The sequence below is a fragment of the Monodelphis domestica genome, chromosome 1 (genome assembly GCF_027887165.1).
Source record: "Monodelphis domestica isolate mMonDom1 chromosome 1, mMonDom1.pri, whole genome shotgun sequence".
Lineage (NCBI taxonomy): Eukaryota > Metazoa > Chordata > Mammalia > Didelphimorphia > Didelphidae > Monodelphis > Monodelphis domestica.
The window spans coordinates 408709299-408728733 of NC_077227.1; the positions used below are offsets into that span (position 1 = coordinate 408709299).

A 19435-nucleotide genomic window follows, 5' to 3' on the forward strand; every position below is an offset into this window, starting at 1 on the left:
AGTACAAGGCTGGATAGGAGGCCTGGGGACTCCTGGGAGCTTTCAAATTTCCTTTATCCCTGGGGAAAATTCTCTGACCACCCACAGTGATTTTGAACAAAATCCCCCTTATTCTGCAAACCTTGCTGGCTGGACTTTCTCTGAAAGTCATAGATGCTGAGGGCAGACCCTCATGCCCACAGGTGCCCTACTCCTCTATCCCACACCTTTCTAAGCAGTCAGCTCTCCTCTCTGAGCTGTGGGATCTTAGCTCAATCACTTTCCCTTTCTGGGACTTAGCTTTGCCATCTGTCAAATGATCACAGCAGCCCCACCTTCTCTTCAGGGTCTAAACCCCAGGTGAAACTATTCTCTAATAAGCTGAAACTCCCAATAGGTATTTTCTGGAACCTTGAGGGGAGACAGTGGCCCTATTCAAACATTAGGGGTAGAGGAGGGTAAATAAGATGCCTCTAAAGTCCTGTTAACACCTCTTTTCTTCCTTCCTTCCTTCTTGTTCTTGTTCTTCTTTTAAATCCTTACCTTCCATCTTAGAATCAATTCTGGGTATTGGTTCCAAGGCAAAAGAGGGGTAAGGGCCAGGAAATGGGGGTTAAGTGACTTGCCCAGGGTCACTCAGCAAGGAAAGGTCTGAGGTCACATTTGAACCCAGGACCTCCCATCTCTAGGTCTGGCTCTCAGTCCACTGAGTCACCTAGCTGTCCCCTAAAATCTCTTTCCTCTAAAGCACAGTGCCTGCACATAGTAGGAATTTGACAAATATTTATTTCTTTCCTTCCTTCCCTCATCCCTTTCTTTTTTCCTGTCTCCCTTCTAAGGCAAGGGTTCTTAACCTTGAGTCAGTCCACAGGGTGTCGGTGGATAGATTTCAAGGGGTCTGTGAACTTGGATGGGGAGGAAATCACATCTTTATTTTCATGAACCTCTAACTAAAATTTAGCATTTCCTTCAATTATTTGGAAACATTTTTCTGAAAGGTTTCACCAGCCTGCCAGAGGGCCCATTACACAAGAAGTAAGAGTCCTTGTCCCAAAGGTGCTAGAGGATCACAGAATACAGGTCAGAACCAGAAGCGACTTTAGATTCAGCTCAATGCTATTGCCATCGGATGACCCTTCATCTAAGGCTCAGATGGGGGAATCTAGAGATTCTAGGGCCTTCTCCTCAGCAGAGAGATCTTTGCCCTAAACTAGAAAGCAGGGAGTAGAAAGAAGCTCCTCTTTCTTCAATGGAAAGCTTCCATTTCCTCCCATTTGGAAACTGTTGGGGGGGTAGAGAGTGGAAGAGGGAAAGGACTTGGAGTGTAGAGTCTAACATTTTAGGATAAGGGAAAGAAAGGGTCATGTTCTAGGGACAGAGAATTGGGATTTGGAGCCAATGTGATTTGGAAAACAGGGAGCCCCCCACCCCAAGTCCTTTCATTATCTGGGGGAGTGTGGGAGACCATGCATGCCCCTTGCCCAGATTCTCCCCCCCCCATATTCAGACCAATTGCTGTTCTTCCTGTACATTTATTTACATGAAAGCCAGAGCTCTTGAACCTCATCTTTGTTGGGAGGATGTGAGCCATCATCCCAACCCTCACTCCAAGCTTCGAAACGTTATAACCATCCCAAGTGACTTCACTATAATGACCCTGCAGAGATGCATCACTGAGACCATCCGAGCCTGGGTGGGAGGGTGGGACGAGCGGTGAGGCCATTCCTGAGCACTTCTGGATGGCAGGGCTGTCATCTAAGGAGCCTGCTCATGTCACTGTCATTTAAAGTTAAATAGGAAGGAGAGATGGCAAGGGCTTCTGGATCCTGGGGACCAGCAGCCCCACAAGAGCTCTCTGGCACTGTTAGGAGGCTGCTGCAGTGCCCCCTGCCCCCAACTCTTCTTTCCCAAGTTCTTGCTGACCCATGTGGGGAGGAGGGGGGAGGAGGGAGAAAGGACATAGGGAAGGGCAGGGCTGCCCTCCTCCTGAGTTCTGGCCCACTCACACACAGAAGTTCCTGCCTGTTGGTGGTCACTGTGAAATGGTGCTTTCATTGGGGTGAGGAGGCCAGCTAGGGGCCCAGCTGGTCTGCATTAGCACGGCAGCCTCTCTGGACTCTAGCTATGTGGAGGAATCCTTTTCTGGGGAGGAGGCAGGTTCCATCTCTCTCGGCCTCCGTTGGTGGCTTGGGAAGGCCAGGGAGGTGAGTAGAAAACAAAGCCCTTGCTGTGTACCCCCACCCTCACCTCTGTGGCCAGGGACTCCTTCTGGGATCTGGGTCAGGGGCTTGCTTCCTTCCTTCCTTCCTTCCTTCCTTTCTTCCTTCTGCTCTGTGCAATGAGCCTTCTGGCATAATAGGAACTGGGTTTTTTTTCCCTCTGGATTCCCCCCACCCCAGCTGTAGAGCTCACCCAGCAAACAATGACTCTGAGTCTGGGTTCCCTTCCTGTTTAGGGGAACTGGGAGCATTTGGGCACCCAGGATCATAGGATTTAGAGTTGAAAGGGAACTTAGAGAACACTTAGAAAATCCCCTCACTTACAGAGGCAGAATCTGAAGCCCAGAGGTTATGACTTATTTGAGGCACCATAACTAGTAACAGAACTGGAATTTAAATTGTGACCCCAAATCTAGCTCTCTTTCCATTATGCCATCATGACTCCTACTCCTTCCAAGGGCCCCTAAGTCTGTCCATGGGCCATACCTCCCTACCAGGCCCCAGAATGGACTATTAATTCCCCTTGAGGCTAGAGGGCCAGAGGATGGGGAAAGGACTTGGGGCGGGGGCTGCAGCTTCGGTGTAGCTTGGGATATAAGCTCCTGAGATCAGAGTAGTTTGGGGAGGGAAAACTGGATAGGGTTAGGCAACCCCTTCCCATCTGAACGAATCACGGACTCCACAGCCCTAGCAGAATGGGAGGGAGCCTCCCACGGGGACACTCAGTGTTCAGAGAGTAGGAACCAGAGCACTGAATTTGGAATCAGAAGGTTTGTGGGTTCAGATCCCAGCTCTGCTCTCTGATCACTGTGTGACCACAGTCACTTCCCCTCTCTGACCTCTCTTGCTTTTCCCATCTGTCAAATGAGAGAATTGGCCTAGATGGTCTCTAAGGTCCCTTCTTGCTTGAAATACTATGAAACCCATGCATGAGGTGGCATCCAGTGAGGGAAGTGTGTGTTGGGGGCCTAGGGAGGAAGATTCTAGGACAGGGAGGGTTCTGGATCTGGTCACCGTTTGGCAGGGGAAGCCCCCACCCCAGCCGAGCCGGAGAATGGGTCGGGCTTCAGTTCTGAGGCAAGTCCAAGTCCAAGCTGTGGAAGTCTAGGCGTTGTCCCCCTGACTGTCCTTTCCTTGGGGGCCTGGCCCATTGCCCTCAGGCCCTCCCAGTTGCAGGGCCCTTGAACCCCCTGAGGCTCTCTAGGTTGTTCTGTTGCAGCCTCCACACAGGCCCCCTGGCCTCAGACCCCCAGAGCCATCAGGGCTCCTGAGCTGCTGATCTTCTTGAAACGATTGGCAGCACTCACAGCGATGAAATTTTTCTGGGGGAGAAGAGAGAGTGTCTAGTCAGGACATGGTCTTTCTCCCTCCAGGACTGGTTCAAAGGACACTTGGGTTTATCATATTCATGACTCACCCATATCTATCTGTCAAAATCCCTCAAGGCATTGCTTCTTCTATGGAAATATGCCCTAATCACTCCCAGATGGAAGCAATCTCACCCTCCTCAGACACTATCTTAAATCATTTTGTTGGCACCTATCCTGTGGCATGGATCACACATTGCCTTGTGTGGAGAAGGGTCTCTACTCCAGACTCCACTTCTGATTTTTTTACTACCCATGTGACTTTGGGCAAATCCATTTGCTCTTCCAGTCTTGGTTTTCTCATCTGTAAAATGGGGATAATAATAACTACAGTGTGCACTTCCAGAACTCTAACAAATATGGTGCCTGGAGCAAATAGCATAATATGCGGCCAGGGCAAACATGAAAGACTCCCATCAATCTTTTCGATACAATTTAATTCTTTTTTATTTAAACCCTTACCTTCCATCTTGGAATCAATATTGGGTATTGGTTCCAAGGCAGAAGAGTAATAAGGGCTAGGCAATGGGGGTTAAATGACTTGCCCAGGGTCACACAGCTAGGAAGTGGCTGAGGCCAGATTTAAACCTAGGACCTCCCATCTCTAGGGCTGACTCTCCATCCACTGAGCTACCCAGCTGCCCCCTCAAGACAATTCAATTCTACGGATTGTTAAGATCAAATGTTTCTAAGCTTCAACTGCACCAAAGGAATCTCCATGCTGCTGGTGCCCTCTAAATTTCAGGACTATAGAACAATGCTCTAGTTACACTTGTTCCTAAATCTATCACGAGGAAAATTCTTGGGAAATCCCAAAGGTTTACAGAAGATATGGGAGTTCCTTTTGTCATTTTAGTTCTTCAGGCATCCATGATTTCATCAGGGCAAATACTACCCTGACATAACCTGTCACAAGTATCTTCACACCTTGGAGGATTCTCCTAAGATGTTGTGGCCAAACCCCACCTCATTCCCTGGATGGGTCAGTGATGAGGCTCCTTTCTGCCTTCAGCTAGGCACTGAGGCTAGCACCAGGCTGTTCTCAAAGCCTTTGCAGGGTAGCAGGACCGAGCAAGGTCTGAGAGCCCAGCATCACTTCCACGATGCTGGGAGGCAGCATCAGAAAAAGGTTTTATTTTATTATGATTGGTGTCATTGTTGTTAATTGTTTAGATTACCCTTGGACTCACTTAATCTTTATGCTAAATGCTGGCCCCTGTTTGGAGTATAGATTTGAAAAATGGTTGATAAATCAAATCAAATCACAAGGCAGCTGGATAGCACAGTGGATAGAGCACCTGTCCTGGAGGGAAGAAGACCTGCATCCAAATCCAGCCCATCTGTGAGACTCTTGTTAAGTCGTTTAACCTTCATCTAACTCAGTTTTCTCCCTTATAAAATGAGAATAATAACACCCTCCTTCCAGGGTTGTTATGAGGATCAAATGAGATAATATTTGTAAAGTCTTTGGCAAAACTTAAAGCCCTATGTTGTTGTTGCTGCTGTTGTTGAGTTGTGTCTGGCTCTTTGTGACCCCATTTGGGGTTTTCTTGACAAAGACATTGGAGTGGTTCACCATTTCCTTCTTTAACTCATTTGATAGATGAGGAAACTGAGGCAAACAGGGATAAGTGACTTGACCAGGGTCACTCAGCTAGTAAGTGTCCAAGGCCAAATTTTAACTCAGAAAGAGGAGTCTTCCTGACTCCAGGCTCAGCCCTCTACTGTACCACCTTGTTGCCCTACAACCCTCCATAAGGGAAGTTATTATTATTAAACTGAATCAGATGACTCTGTGGGTTTAAAAAAATATTGTGGCTGGGGGGACTTCATTTCCCAGCATTCTTTCTCTTCCTGGGGTCCCTTTGTCTTGTGTCCCTGTGTTGCCCCCTTGCGTGGATTTGTTTATAAATTTCCTGAAACCCACGCTGGGGGGCTCTGGGGCTTTTGCTTTAGCTCAAGCACAGCAGGTGTGGGTCCCTGGCTCTTTGCTCTGCTCGCTCGGCTGAAGGAACCCCTTGCTCTCCCACTTTGTTGTTATGAAATCCTATAAATTTCAATTCTTGGAGTATTCATTCATTTTTAGTCTGACAACTCCAACCCTCCTTCTGTGACCCTCTGCTGCACATGGCATAGATCTTGAAAGCACAATTTTCTATGTGTCTCCCCCCCCCCCATTAAAATGGCAGCTCCCTGAGGGCAGGAACTGTGCTTTTGCCTCTCTTTCCAACCTCAGCAGTCAGCCCAGTGCCGGGCACATAGTAAACGCTTAATAAATCCTCGTTGATCGACTGACCAAACAGAACTGGATCAAATAACAGGATTGCCACTCTGGGGACAATTGAAATGTCGTAGAAGGAGGCCATTCCTGGAAACCAGAGGGCAGAAGTGTTATTTCTGGTTCTGGTCCTTACTCCCTAGGCGACCTTGGGAAAGTCACCTGCCCCAACGCTGGAAGGGGAAAGTCTGTCTTAATGGGCTCTGCCTTGCAGCCGCTCCAGGGGCTGCCTGGTCCCCCGCACTGGCCCCACCCCACTGGCCTCATCCATGCCCTCTCTGACCCAAATACCTTCCAGCGGCGCTTCATTACATATTTCTTGAGCAGGATCTGAGACTTGAGGCGTCGGTTACAGCGCTTGGCCTTCTCCGCCAGGTTGTTGAGCCAGGGGTGTGCCAGGCACTGAGCCGCACTCATCCGTTCTCTAGAGAGGCAAGTGGGAGGGAAGGTGGCTCCATCTGAATCCATAGCCAACCCTGCCCGGGCCCTGCAGAGCCCTACTGACCCACATATCCCAGACCCCACAGAGGGATGGGGAAAAGGGCCTGGGCTAGAAGGACTCCCAGAATGCCAGAGCTCGAGAGGGCGCTGGAGGTCACCATCATGGCCCAGCAGTTCTCAAATTGTTTGGTCCTCGGAACGCTTTACACTCTTAAAAACATACTATCCAGGCAGCGGCTAAGTGGCTCAGAGGATAGAGAGCCAGGCCTGGGGTCCAATGTGACCTCAGACCCCCCCTAGCTATGGACCTCGGACAAGTCACTTAATCGTAATCGACTAGCCCGGACCCCTCTTCTACCAAGACCGAGGGTAGATTCCAGTTTAGAATATAAAGGTTTATGCCATTCTTGTTATTATTAAGATCCCTTCCAAAGAGCTTTTGTTTATGTGAGTGATATCTATCAGTATCTATTATATTGACATTTTAATTATCTTGGTATTCTTATTAAAATAGTTTTGACTCCATAGATTCCATGAAAGGGTCTTGGGGGAAAACTATTGATCTCATCTAGCCCCATGTCACAACGAGGGAAACCGAAGCCCAGAGAGGGAAAGGGAAAGCCCACAGTGAGTGAGCAGCAGAGTGGGACCCTAGGCTTGGGTCTCCCAAACTGGAGGCCATTTTATAGGGGTGATTTTAGGCAGGGAAGGGGGCAGGAGAAAGGCTGAGGCTATAGGAGTCAGGACAAGAATCCGGATGGGAACAAGGCCAGGGGCCCAGGCCTCACCCGGGGTTCTTGACGATGAGCTTGGATACAAAGTCCTTTGCCTCCTCTGAGATGGTCTCGAAGGTCTCCTCATCGAAATACCAATTGGCAGCCAGGACGTTGTTGAGGGTCTCAGTGTCATCATCTCCCAGGAATGGGGAGAGGCCACTCAGCCTGTGGGGGGAGGAGGGGTGTTAAGAAGGAAGAAAGGGTTAGGAGGGAAAAAAAGAGAGGGAACAGAGGCAGAAGAGAATGGCGAAGGGAAAACTTTTCAACATAAGAACTGTCCTAAAGGGCAATGGATTGCCTTAGAGATATCAAGGGCTCTTAGTTTTGTATCCTAACTCTTCTCAAAAGCCTCTAAAAGCCTATGGATAGACTCCTCAGAACCATGCATGAAATAAAAGGCAAAGAATTACAAAGAAATTCAATTATATCAAAATATTTTAAAATATATTTTAAATACTTTAAAAATACATTTTAAATAGCATACAAAATGTTTTAAAAATGCATTAACAGAAGGGGCAGCTGGGTGACTCAGTGGATTGGGAGTCAGGCCTAGAAATGGGAGGTCCTGGGTTCAAATCTGACCTCAGACCTTTCCTAGCTGGGTGACCCTGGGCAAGTCACTTAACCCCCATTGCCTAGCCCTTACTACTCTTCTGTCTTGGAACCAACACACAGGATTGATTCTAAGGTGGAAGGTAAGGGTTTAAATATATATATATATATTTAGATATAAATAAAATATGTTTATATAATATAAAATATAAATATATATAATATGTATTATAACAGAAATATATTTCTATAGATATAGGTAGATATAGATATATATGCATTTACATCTAAAGAAATATATTTATGTATAAATATATTAAAATGTATATAAAATATTAAAATATATACATGTTTAAATAAAACATATATAAATAAATATATAAGAATATTTCTACACACACACACACTCGCTATGACTCTAGCAATGCAGACAGAAACAACCAAATAAACAAAACTGAACATTATGATATGATAATGACCAACCTTCATCTCATCTCAAGAAGAACTAGGAGAATGTGTCTCCCTCCCTTTTTGGCAAAAGCAGGGGGCTATGGGTGTGGAACACTATGTATGATGTCAGACTCAGTTGATGAGTTCGTTTTGCTGAACTTTTAGAATTCTTCATCAAAAGGGATGGCTCCCTGGGTGTTAGAGGGGGAAGGATAGATTGGGGAATGGAGGTGGTATTCTCTACAACAAAGAAAAGGGCCCCCAGCTCCTCTACCAATACAGATGGGTACCTTCTCTTCATCATAGTCTTTTTCTTTTTCTTTTTTTTTAACCCTTACCTTCTGTCTCAAAATCAGTTTCAGGGCAGAAGAATGATAAGGCCTAGGCAACTGGGATTAAGTGACTTGCCTAGGGTCACCCAGCTAGGAAGTGTCTGAGGCTAGATTTGAACTCAGGTTCTCCTGACTCCAGGCCTGGAGCTCTACTCACTGTGCTACCTGGCTGTCTCTCCCCTAGAGTCTTTGGGAGTTGACTGGAACACTAAGGAGCTATGTGACCTGCCCGTATTGGCATAGACAGTACATGTCAGAGGTAAACCTTGAATCCAGGTCTATCCTGGCTCCAAGGTTAGATCTCTCTTTACTATTCCTCACTGCCTTACATATTCCACCTCGTTATTTATTAATAATTGGAATAATAAATGGATAGCTGCTGAAGTAGATGGAACAAGAGACTAGAAATCAGGAAGATAGGTTCAAATTCAACTTTAGACACTTACTTCCTGAGAAAATTGTTTCTTATTTATTATCTTTCTCAATTTTCTCATTTATAAAATGGGGATAATAATAATAATAACACTTACCTCCCAGAGCTGGGAGGCAGCTAAGTGGTATAATGGATAGAATGCCAGGCCTGGAGTCAAGAGGACCAGCCTCAGATACTTGCTAGCTGTGTGACCCTAGATAAATCGCTTAATCCTGTTTGCCTCAGTTTCCTCATCCATAAAATGATCTAGAGAAGGAAATGGCAAACCCTTCCAGTATCTTTACTAAGAAAACCCCAAATGGGGGTCCAAAGAGTTACCTAGAGCTGTTGGGAGGATAAAATGAGATGATATTTGTCAAAAGCACTTTGTAACACTTAAAGTGCTGTATTCATACTAACTAATTACTACATTTTGATAATTCCATTCCATCAATGGCAGGGAAGTATTATCATCCATCTTTTTAGAAACTAGAAAGCTGAGGGCTACAAAAAGGAATAGACTAAGGGGCAGATAGCTGGTACAGTGGACAGAGAGTCAGACCTGGAGATAGGAGGTCCTGGGTTCAAATGTGGCTTCAGATACTTGCTAGCTGTGTGACCCTGAGCAAGTCACTTAACTCCCATTGCTTAGCCCTTGCTCTTCTGTCTAAAGAGTTGTTACTAGGGGGCATCTGGGTAGCACAGTGGATTGAGACCCAGGCTTAGAGATGGGATGTCCTGGTTTCAAATCTGGCCTCAGACCTTTTCTAGCTGGGTGACCCTAGGCAAGTCACTGAACCCCCACTGCCTGGCCCTTACCCCTCTTTTGCCTTGGAACCAATACCCAGTCTTGATTCTAAGATGGAAGGTAAGGGTTTAAAAAAAAGAGGAATAGACTCTTCCCCAAGTCACCCAGCAAGTCAGTAGCAGAGGTGGGACACACACACACAGCGAGGACATTTTCTGATGTTCCTGAAGCCTCTGACCCCTCAAGAGGGACTGCCTGTCCTAGCCTACTCAGAAGACATTTGATCCTTTGCCTGACAGACAACAGGAAGCACCCTGTGGTGGGAAGGATCATTCCTCCTCCAACCCTGGATGCCTCCCTGAAAGTTCATATCCTGCTCCCTTTCTCAAGTCTCTGAGAACCCCCAGCATCTGGGACTAAAACATTGGGCTCTAACTTCTTTCCTTTCAAGGTTCTAATAACTTACTTCGAGATCGTAGGGAAGTTATTTCCTCTCTTGAGAGCCTGATTTTTTTTTCCCATTCCCTTTTCCTCTTCCCTCTTTACCAAGTTCAAGGAGGCTAGCCCCTTAACCAGGGCTCAATTTCTGTAGCCTTTTAAAGTTTACAAGTCCTTTTGTCCCAACAACCCAGCAAGATGAGCTAAAGTACTTAGCAATCTATCCTTGGCTATAGAAATGAGAATTATATGATTTGAGAGCCAGCTCTAGAGACAGGATTCAAATCTGGCCCCAGACACTTCCTAACTATGTGACCCTGAGCAAATACTTGATCCCTACTGCCTAGCCCTCACTGCTCTTCTGCCTTGGTAGATTGTATTGATTCTAAATACTGATTCATAGTATTGATTCCAAGACAGAAGGGAAAGAAAGAAGGAAAGAAGGAAAGAAAGAAAGAAGGAAAAGAAAGAAGAGAGAGAGAGAGAGAGAGAGAGAAGAAAGAAAGAAAAGAAAGAAAGAAAGAAAGAAAGAAAGAAAGAAAGAAAGAAAGAAAGAAAGAAAGAAAGAAAGAAAGAAAGAAAGAAAGAAAGAAAGAAAGAAAGAAAGAAAGAAAGAAAAAGAAAGAAAGAAAGAAAGAAAGAAAAGAAAGAAGAAAGAAAGAAAGAAAGGAAAGAAAGAAAGAAAGAAAAAGAAAGAAAGAAAGGAAAGAAAGAAAGAAAGAAAGAAAGAAAGGAAGGAAGGAAGGAAGGAAGGAAGGAAGGAAGGAAGGAAGGAAGGAAGGAAGGAAGGAAGAGGGAATTATGATATTAATAATAGAGATCTTTCTGGTTTTGGTTCAGACTGGCAATGTCATGGATATATGTAAATCCTAGCAAAGAAATTGCCTTCACCAAAGCCTCTGGGTAGCTGTTCTACAATTTACAATCTTGGAGAGTTACCTTAAGGCTGTGGTGGCAAACCTTTAGAGATGGAGTGCTGGGCCCAACCCTTACTGCACCCCTCCATACCTGGTGCTGTGCCCACCCCCCCAACTCCCCCTCACCCCACCCTTTTCCCAGACAGGGGAGAGAGGAAGCTCTCCCATTGGGCTGCTAGGCAGGGGGGAGGTGAAGCAGCTCCCCAGAGTCCCTCTGCCTTTCTAATAATGAACTCTGGTGGGTGACTGCAGGTGTGACCAAGGAGTCCATTTTTTGGCATGTATGCCATAGGTTCACCATTCCAACCTTAAGACATTGAGAGGTTAGGTGCCTGACCCAGCCAGCAGGTGTGGAAGTGAGACTTGAACTCAGCTCTTCAGGCTCCAAGGCCAGTTTTCTATCTCTTTTGCACCTGACTCTGGTGAGCTTTTATTATCTCCCCTGTGCATTTGGAGAACACAGAGATGAAGAGATTTGTCCAGAGTCTCCTAGCAGATGAGGGGGCAAAGCTATGACAAAGACTGGGGTCTTCCAATTCAACTCTAGTGCCTTTCTCCCATTCCTGCTCCCAGAAATTAGACAGAGCTGGGAAAGGACCTACAAGATCATCTAGCCCAAGCCTCTGATCTCACAGATGGAAAAGCAGGTTCGGAGAGGTCCAGGGCACACACAGGGGGTAAGAAACAAAAGTGGAATATGCAGTCCCATATCTGCTGGTTCCAAGTCACAATTAGGAAGGGGTGGGTTCGACCCCTCTGTCCTTTGCATCCCCCCTCCCCCCAGCTAGTCCCCCTTCCCCTTCTCCTTCGGTTTCAGGAAAGGCTTACAGCATGTAGGTGATCACGCCATGCTCCACATGTCAGTCTTATCCGATATTTGGTCGTAATTCACCACCTCAGGGGACAGGAATTCAGGGGTCCCAAAGTTGACTTTGAGCTTCTCATTGGGATTGTACCTGGACGGAGGGAGGGGGGAGGGGGGAGCATGGATCAGGTGCGGTGCCCGAGTTGGCTCCCAGAAGGATCTTTTGTCGCCCCTCCAACCCCAGCCCACCCCCTCACATACCCCGCCCCATCGCAGACACACAGCTGGAAGCCCAAGGCCCAAGAACAGGACTCCCTCATGTTCTTAAATCTCTGGCCAAACCCCTCCCAAGACTGCAGACCACAGACTGGACACTCCCCTTCCGCCGGCCTGCCCTCCCTCCCCTCCCCACCCGGGCGGGAGGTCACGGGGTTGGGGAAAATCGGCTCTTCCCTACCCCACCTACTAATCCAGGAGGGGGCAGGACAGGAGGGGGACAGAGGAGGGGAGGGGAGGGGAGGGTACCTCCGTGCCAGGCCAAAGTCGATGATCTTCACCATGTGGCCCGGGTGCTGACACACAAGATGTTCTCAGGCTGCAGAGACCAAACAAGCCCCCACCGGCACAGCCCTCAGACCGGAGCTCCTCTTTCTCCCTAGCCTGGATTCCTGTCCTGATTACCCAGCTCTGCCTGCCACCCTCTCCCCGTGAGCCCAAGTTTCTCTCTAGGGGGAGGCCTGCTCCCCACCCCCTTCTTCAGTCTCAAATTGTCTTTTCTTCAAGCCCCCCCCCCATGGGCTTTGACCCTGGCCCCCACTCCAGTGTTTTCCCACCTCTAGAGTGAGGCGGAGGGACTCCACTGTTCCTCCAGCCCAAGGTTCTTACATTCTGTCCTCATCTTCCGTTCTAACAGTCCATGTTCTTACAGTCTGGTAGACATGTCCCTAAGGTCTGACATTCTGTTTTCTAAGGACCCTCTCTCCTACCTCTGCCATTCTATGTCCTAGGGACCACCCCAGCTCTGACCTTCTGTGTTCCAACACTTCTGTTAGACACTATCTTCAAGTCTTGACATCCTATTTTCTAAGAGCCACCTTCCTGCGCTGACATTCTAGGTTCTAAAGTCCCCTCCCATCTCCCACATTCTATATTCTAACATTCTGTGTTTTAACATTCTATTAGACAACCCCACAAGTTCTGAAATTCTAATTTCAATGACACACGCATTTCTGCCATTCTAACTTCCCTTTTAGCATTTTGAATTTTTCCACCGTCTGAATGTCTCTCTGGGGAGGGGGCAGCGTATTCCCTCCTCACCATCTCTGTATAACTCGAACCCAGGCCTGTTCTTTGGGAATGATGAGCCAATAGAAAGAGTGATGTTGGGACAGTCTGTTCTACTGGGGTGCCCTCTGTCAGATGTCCAGCACCTCCTTGGCAGCCATTGGCTTCTCAAGGTCCCCTCCTAGGCCGATTTGTCCTGCTCAGATAATATCTTGGCTTGGACCTCTCTTCATGCTCCCCCAAACCAAAATCTGTTCCCAGGAACAGTTTTTGATAAACTCAAATGTTAATGAATGGTAAGAAGAGAATCCTAATATTACCAGATTCTGGCACTAACCCCAGGACAATGGGTACAATATCTTCCCAGGACCTTAGTCTATCTTATCTTCCCCACTAGGCTATACTAATAATAATTCACATTTTGGAGGCCTTAATATTTACAAAGAGCTTCCTCAGCCTCTGAAGCAGAGAATGCAGGTGTCATTGTCTCTATTTTGAAGATTCCTAAAGTAAGGCTGAAAGACCCCAGAAGGCCAGGGTGCTCTGCCCTTATAAACTCTTGAAACTCAAGATTGTTCCACCAAAGTGTACCCCATGGGACCCTCAATGGCTGAATTCCAGGCATCAGCCATACCCCTCACTGCTCTTCCCCTGACCCCACCAACCCAAGTTCAGGGCTGGCTCTGATATCCCAGTTACCTTGAGATCCAAGTGAAGAACTCTCATTTTGTGCATAAAAGGATCCCATCACAGATTTGCCTGACAAACACCATGGTGTCCACCTCGGTCAGCTGGGAGTCCTCATCCACAATCCTCTCAAACAGCTCTCCGCCCTCCACACTGGATAAACAAGACAGTACCATGACCTCAGCCTCTAGCCACCCAATTCCCACCAACCCCATCCAAGAGTAATCATCAGAGCTGACATGCTGATTTTCCCACACACCTCTGTGAAGGTTAGTAGGATGGGAATTATAATCTCCATTTTACAAATGGGGAGACTGAGACTCGGGGAGGAAAAATGACTTGCCTAGGGTCACATAACCAGTGAGTATTCAAATTCTTTTGCCTAACATGCAAGGCACTCTACAATGTGTCAGTGCCCTACTTTTCTAGCCTCAGATTATATGTTCCTCCTATACTCCAAGCCAGTGCTCCAATCTGGCAATGCCAAGATTTTCAGCCAAATCTTGACACAACTTTTGACTTTTCATTTTTCTTCTCTCTTATCCAGTTAACCTATCGATTCTGCATTTGAATTTTCTCTCAAACCTCATCTATCCTCTCTGTGGCTCCTGCCACTCCCCTTGAACAGACCTTCATTACTATTTACCTGGATTCTAGCAGTGACATCCTATTGGCTTCCTACTTTGCTGCTCTTTGATCTATCCTTTATCCCGATGCTGGAAAAATCTTCCCTGCCTGTAGATCCAACTTGTCATGCTCCTACTCAAAAACTCTAGCAACTCCCTATTACCAACCAAGTAAAATTTAGAATCCTCCCTGGCATTCAAGGCACTCAATTATCTGGTTTCAACTTATCTTTCTAGCCTTGAACTCCGTATTCTAGCTGAGCTGAAACTCTCAGTGTCCCTAACACATTTGCACTGACAAATGCCTTTGATTGGACAATATTTTCTATGCCTGGAATGTTCCTCCTCCTCCCTATTTCTTCTGCTTGTTGGAATCCCAAAGTTCTACTCCTTCAGGAAGCCTTCCCTGCTTCTCTGATCTCCCATAGCAGGGAGCCCACCCATCTCATCTGAACTTTGTGACTTCCCTAGCACAAAGCACAGGACTCTGAACACAGGAGGTGATTAATGGATGTTTCCCAGACGGGTGCTTGTTTTTCTGAACTTGAACCTAGGTCCTATGAGCCAAATACAGAGCACTCCCCACTCTACCACACCAGCTCCATGTGTGTTTGGCATGAGAAGGTTGGGTTTCTGGGGCTCTAGGGGTAGTGGGGGTTTGAGGTTCTTCTTCAGGAAAGGACTGCTCTGCAGGAGATTTAGGAAGTGGAAGTCAGATCAAAGGCTCAAGTGTAGAAGGAGTTCTTCAATCTACTCAGAGGATGCCCTCCTTTCCCAGAACTATTCACTCACAACTCCATGAAGAGGATGATCTCTATGGACGTCTCGATGGCTGCATAGAGCTGGATAAGATTGTGGTGGTTTAGCTGGTTCATTACCTCGATTTCCAACAGTGCCATCTCCTGGGTCCCCCAAAATAGTCAGAGAATATCAATAGCATCACCATCATCATCGCCACCAAACATCAACCCCAACAGCATCATCAGCCACTTTTCTTTTTACTGTTTTTTCCTATTTACCATTATCACCATCACTTCCATCACCACCACCACACCTTCCATCACAGTCCCCAAATCAACCAGCACCATCACCACCATCATCCTCTCCACCACCGTCTTCATCGACACCCATTATCATCATATTCACTATCACCTTCATGGACCACCAAGCCTTAAGCAAGTGTCTCACTGCTGCAGTCCTATGCCGGGGTACTGGAACTACACAGACCAAGTATCTTCCCAGGGCAGGATGAGGGAACAAAAATAGACCTCAACAGCTTTCCCTGGATGAAGGGAAAATCTAGAGTCTGAAGTTGGGGGGGGGGCAGGGGAGGAAAAATAGCCCTAGGTAGGAACAAAGTGGAAGGGTGGGTCTACACATTAAGTATTCCCTGCTCAGAGCTCTCTTCCTAGAGGCTTCTCTGTGGGAAAGATATTTTCCAAGAGACACATTTGATAGATGGAGGGAACTGAAGTCCCAGGAGTCCCAGGGAGAAAACATACAGTCTCCTGGTGCCTCATTCACTCCCAAAGAATTAGTGCATAGACAAGATCCATGTGCTTTCCCAACGGACCCACCTTGTCTTTTGGCTTTGCTTCTTAATGATCTCGCAGCCAGTTTGAGGCCCGTGGCTTTCTCTGTACAGGTGCACACTTCCCCAAATTTCCCCCTAAAGAAAGGAGGAACTAGGGTCAATGATCCATTGGCCAAGGCAACAAGGTATACTATGCCCAAGGACAGCTTGGCTCCAACCCAGAATGATCGCTGACCCCACCATTCCCTGGGAAGGAAGATAACTGGACTAGATTCTAGCCCCAGATCTCTGTGACTGCCAACAAGATCCTCCTCTCTATTAGGCTCATTTTCCTCATCTTCTTAGTTGTTCAGTCATGTCTGATTCTTCATGAACCCATTTGGGGTTTTCTTGGCAAGAGTCTGAAATTTGCCATTTCTTTCTCCAGCTCATTTGACAGATGAAGAAAGTGAGGCAAATAGGGTTGAAGTGACTTGCCCAAGGTCACACAGCTAGGAAGTGTCTGCAGCCAGATTTGAACTCAAGAAGATGAATCTTCCTGACTCCAGGCACTTGGCTCTATCCATGGTGTCACCTAGCTGCCCCCTTCCCCATCCATCAAAGAGTAATGACCACATGGGGCTACCATGAGGATCTAACAATAAAGCAAATGAATTCAGTAGATTTGAAGGATAGCTAAGGAATCCTTTAGGCCTCTCAGAAGCTGAACTCTTTCCCAGGGAAGGCACAAAAGATCAAAGCCTATAGGGGAGAAAGATCCAGGCACTGCTTTTGTAGGCACAGTGTGTGTGTGTGTGTGTGTGTGCACAAAGGAACATCAAAGCATTGCACACAAACATATCCCACCTTTTAAGCAGGATCATCCCCATATCCCTGTGACCTAGACAGTGAGAGGCAGCCTGAGCTGAGTCAGGACTGTCAAAGGTCAGGCATAATAATAGCTAGCATTGCTCCCTTTGTTTAATTGGGGTATGCTGGTCGATATTTAATAACCAGCTCCTGAAAAAATACATATATAAACCACATTTTTAGGTTTAATTTATATTAAAATTTTCTCCCTTTCTCTAAGTCTAGATAATCAACAAAACAATAAATCAAGCCCTGATTTGTAAGTTTGCCAATTTCAGAGGTGTAAATGCTCCCACTGAAAATTTAACAATGGGCTCTCCTGAGCCAGTTGGAGTTGGTTCCAGCATACCCTGGCTTTAAAGTCTACAAAGCATTTCTAAACATTACCTAGTTTGAGCTTCACAACAACCCTTGGGTGGTAAGCACTGGTATATCATCCCATTTTGCAGATGAAGAAGCTGAGACTTGGAGATGAAAGAACTTGCTCCAGGTTCCACAACTAGGAAGTGTGGCATGCCGGGTTTGAAGCCCAATTTCTCCAGCACTCTTTTCCATTCCCTCTGCTGTTTTGCTAAGGGGAAGGCACCCCTCCCTCCCCCATAATCACCTTCCTCTACCTCCAGGGAAACAGGACATATTTTGGGGGTCCCTGAAACTCCCCCCTAGCTTCCCTCCTAGGTACTAGTACTCTCTCCCTTTTCAAATTACCTGGTATAATACTTCTCTGTGTACGGGGTGGATCTCCACAGTAGAATATAATCTCCTTGAGGGCAAGAATTGCTTCTTTTTTGTCTTTATATCACCAATAGCCGGCAAAGTGCCTTGCACATAGGAGGTGCTTAATAAATGGTGGGTTGAAATCAATTTTGGTTGGTTGAATTCAATTCAATCCAGTCCCTTTGAACTGAATTCAACCAGCAGTCATTAAATGCCTTCTGTGTACAAGGCACTGTGCCAGGCAAGTTGGACCCACTTGGGTCTATCTGTGCTAAAGGTGGGCAGAGAGAGACCTCTGATGCCTAGTTCTTCTCTCTGCTGCCTCCTCCTCTCCCTCCTCACCATCCAGCCTAGGGCCCTGCAGGCCTCAATCCCCAGCACCTAGCAGAGTGCCTTGCACACAGTAGGGGCTCAATCAGTCTCAATGAGTTGAATTACATGCCTCCCGCCCTCCCTTCCTCAGCACCCAAACCAGTCTGGCGCAGGCTCTGCACCCATGGCATCAGCCTGGCTTCTTACCCTCCCAGTTGGTGCTGGGAATTGATGGTGAATTCACTGCTCACATTGGCTGTCTTTAGCTCCACAATGCGATGGGAGAAGGGAGCTGGAGGAGGGGGGCAGTCATCTGGGGAGAAGGAATCAGACAAACATTCATTAAGGCAGGGGCTGGCGTTTGCCATTCTGGGCATTCCTGGTGTGAGGCCCAGCGGCTGGCGCTTGGTCGCTGATTGAGGGCAGAGTATGGACCGGGCTAGGCGGGCAGAATCGAGTTGGCTTTGGGGAAGGAGCAGGACCACCCTTCCTTAGAAAGGCACCCGCATGCCTGGCCCATCCGCCGGGGACCATGCTTGGTGCCAGCCCTCTCTCGGCTAATCCCTGCGGCAGCTCTGTGAGTGGGCATCGATGTCCGGTTACATGGGTGGGAGGCACTCGTCCTTAGGGAAGAAATGCTGCTTCAGGGGTCAGGAGAACTGGATTTGAGGGCCAACTTGGGCTCACCATGGGAGCCAGGCAAATAAGTCATTGCTGTTTCGGAGCAATAGCACTGGGGTGAAAATCAGAGGTTTTCTGGGCTCGTGGGATCAGAGAATGTGGCGCCTGGAGGTTTGAATGCTAGACTACCGGCATGGTCCTTGGATCCAGTGACTTGACCTCTCTAGGACAGTCTCTTTCTTTGAAAAGTAAAGGAGCTGGACCGGCTCTGTCCTATGTTTCATCATAGCCTAAGACCCTAAAAGCCTTGGGAACACCTCTGAGTACCTCTCTGCCCAACTACTACCATCACCGAACTTCCAAGGGAGGGATCTATCTGTTAGGAGTAGGGAGCCTCTGCCTTCCTGGGTGTATTCTCCCCTGATGGTCTTATTCCTGGAAAAGAGGGCTGGAGGTTGTGAGGAAGGAGAGGAGGCAGCAAGATGGCAGAGTGTCTGACGGGTACCCTAAAGATCTGAATTCAAATCCTCCATCAGATACTTCTAGCCACGTGACCTTGGAAAAGTCACTTAACCTTTTCTGACCTGTTTCCTCATGAGTGAAGTGGAGATAATAATAGCACCTACCTCTCAGAATTATTGTATTGCAAACCTTAAAGTTCTATATAGAGGGCAACTGGGTGGCTCAGTGGATTGGGAGTCAGGCCCAGAGATGGGAGGTCCTGGGTTCAAATTTGTGACCCTGGGCAAGTCACTTAATCCCCATTATCTAGCCCTTACCACTCTTCTACCTTAGAACTAATATCTAATACTGATTCCAAGATGGAAAGTAAGGATTAAAAAAAAAAAGACCTATAAACTTGTTAGCTGTTATAACCTGGCACTTCCTAATTACCCGACTCTGGACAAGTCCCTTAACCTCAGTTTCCCCATCTATAAAATGGTGATATTAATAACACCCAGAATTGTGAGGATCAAATGAGATCATTGTGCTTTGTACAAAGCTTAGCACCTAGTAAGCACTATATAAATATTAGCTTTTATTATGGTTATGACTTTGAAGAGAGAAGGAGTGGAAACCCAGCATCTCGG

At 47.1% G+C, this 19435-nt stretch overlaps 1 protein-coding gene across 1 annotated transcript in view; it reads right to left on the reverse strand.

The window, feature by feature from the left end:
* Positions 1-888: 888 nt before the first annotated feature.
* MYLK2 (myosin light chain kinase 2) overlaps positions 889-19435 on the reverse strand; it is a 26974-nt gene continuing 8427 nt past the window's right edge. Inside the window, 13 exon segments of the mRNA XM_056811975.1 lie at positions 889-3520; positions 6135-6267; positions 7073-7225; positions 11738-11759; positions 11762-11865; positions 12240-12282; positions 12285-12309; positions 13698-13738; positions 13741-13838; positions 15104-15213; positions 15889-15901; positions 15903-15980; positions 17931-18036. Coding sequence (XP_056667953.1) covers positions 3440-3520; positions 6135-6267; positions 7073-7225; positions 11738-11759; positions 11762-11865; positions 12240-12282; positions 12285-12309; positions 13698-13738; positions 13741-13838; positions 15104-15213; positions 15889-15901; positions 15903-15980; positions 17931-18036 — 1007 coding nt within the window. The 3' untranslated portion in view covers positions 889-3439.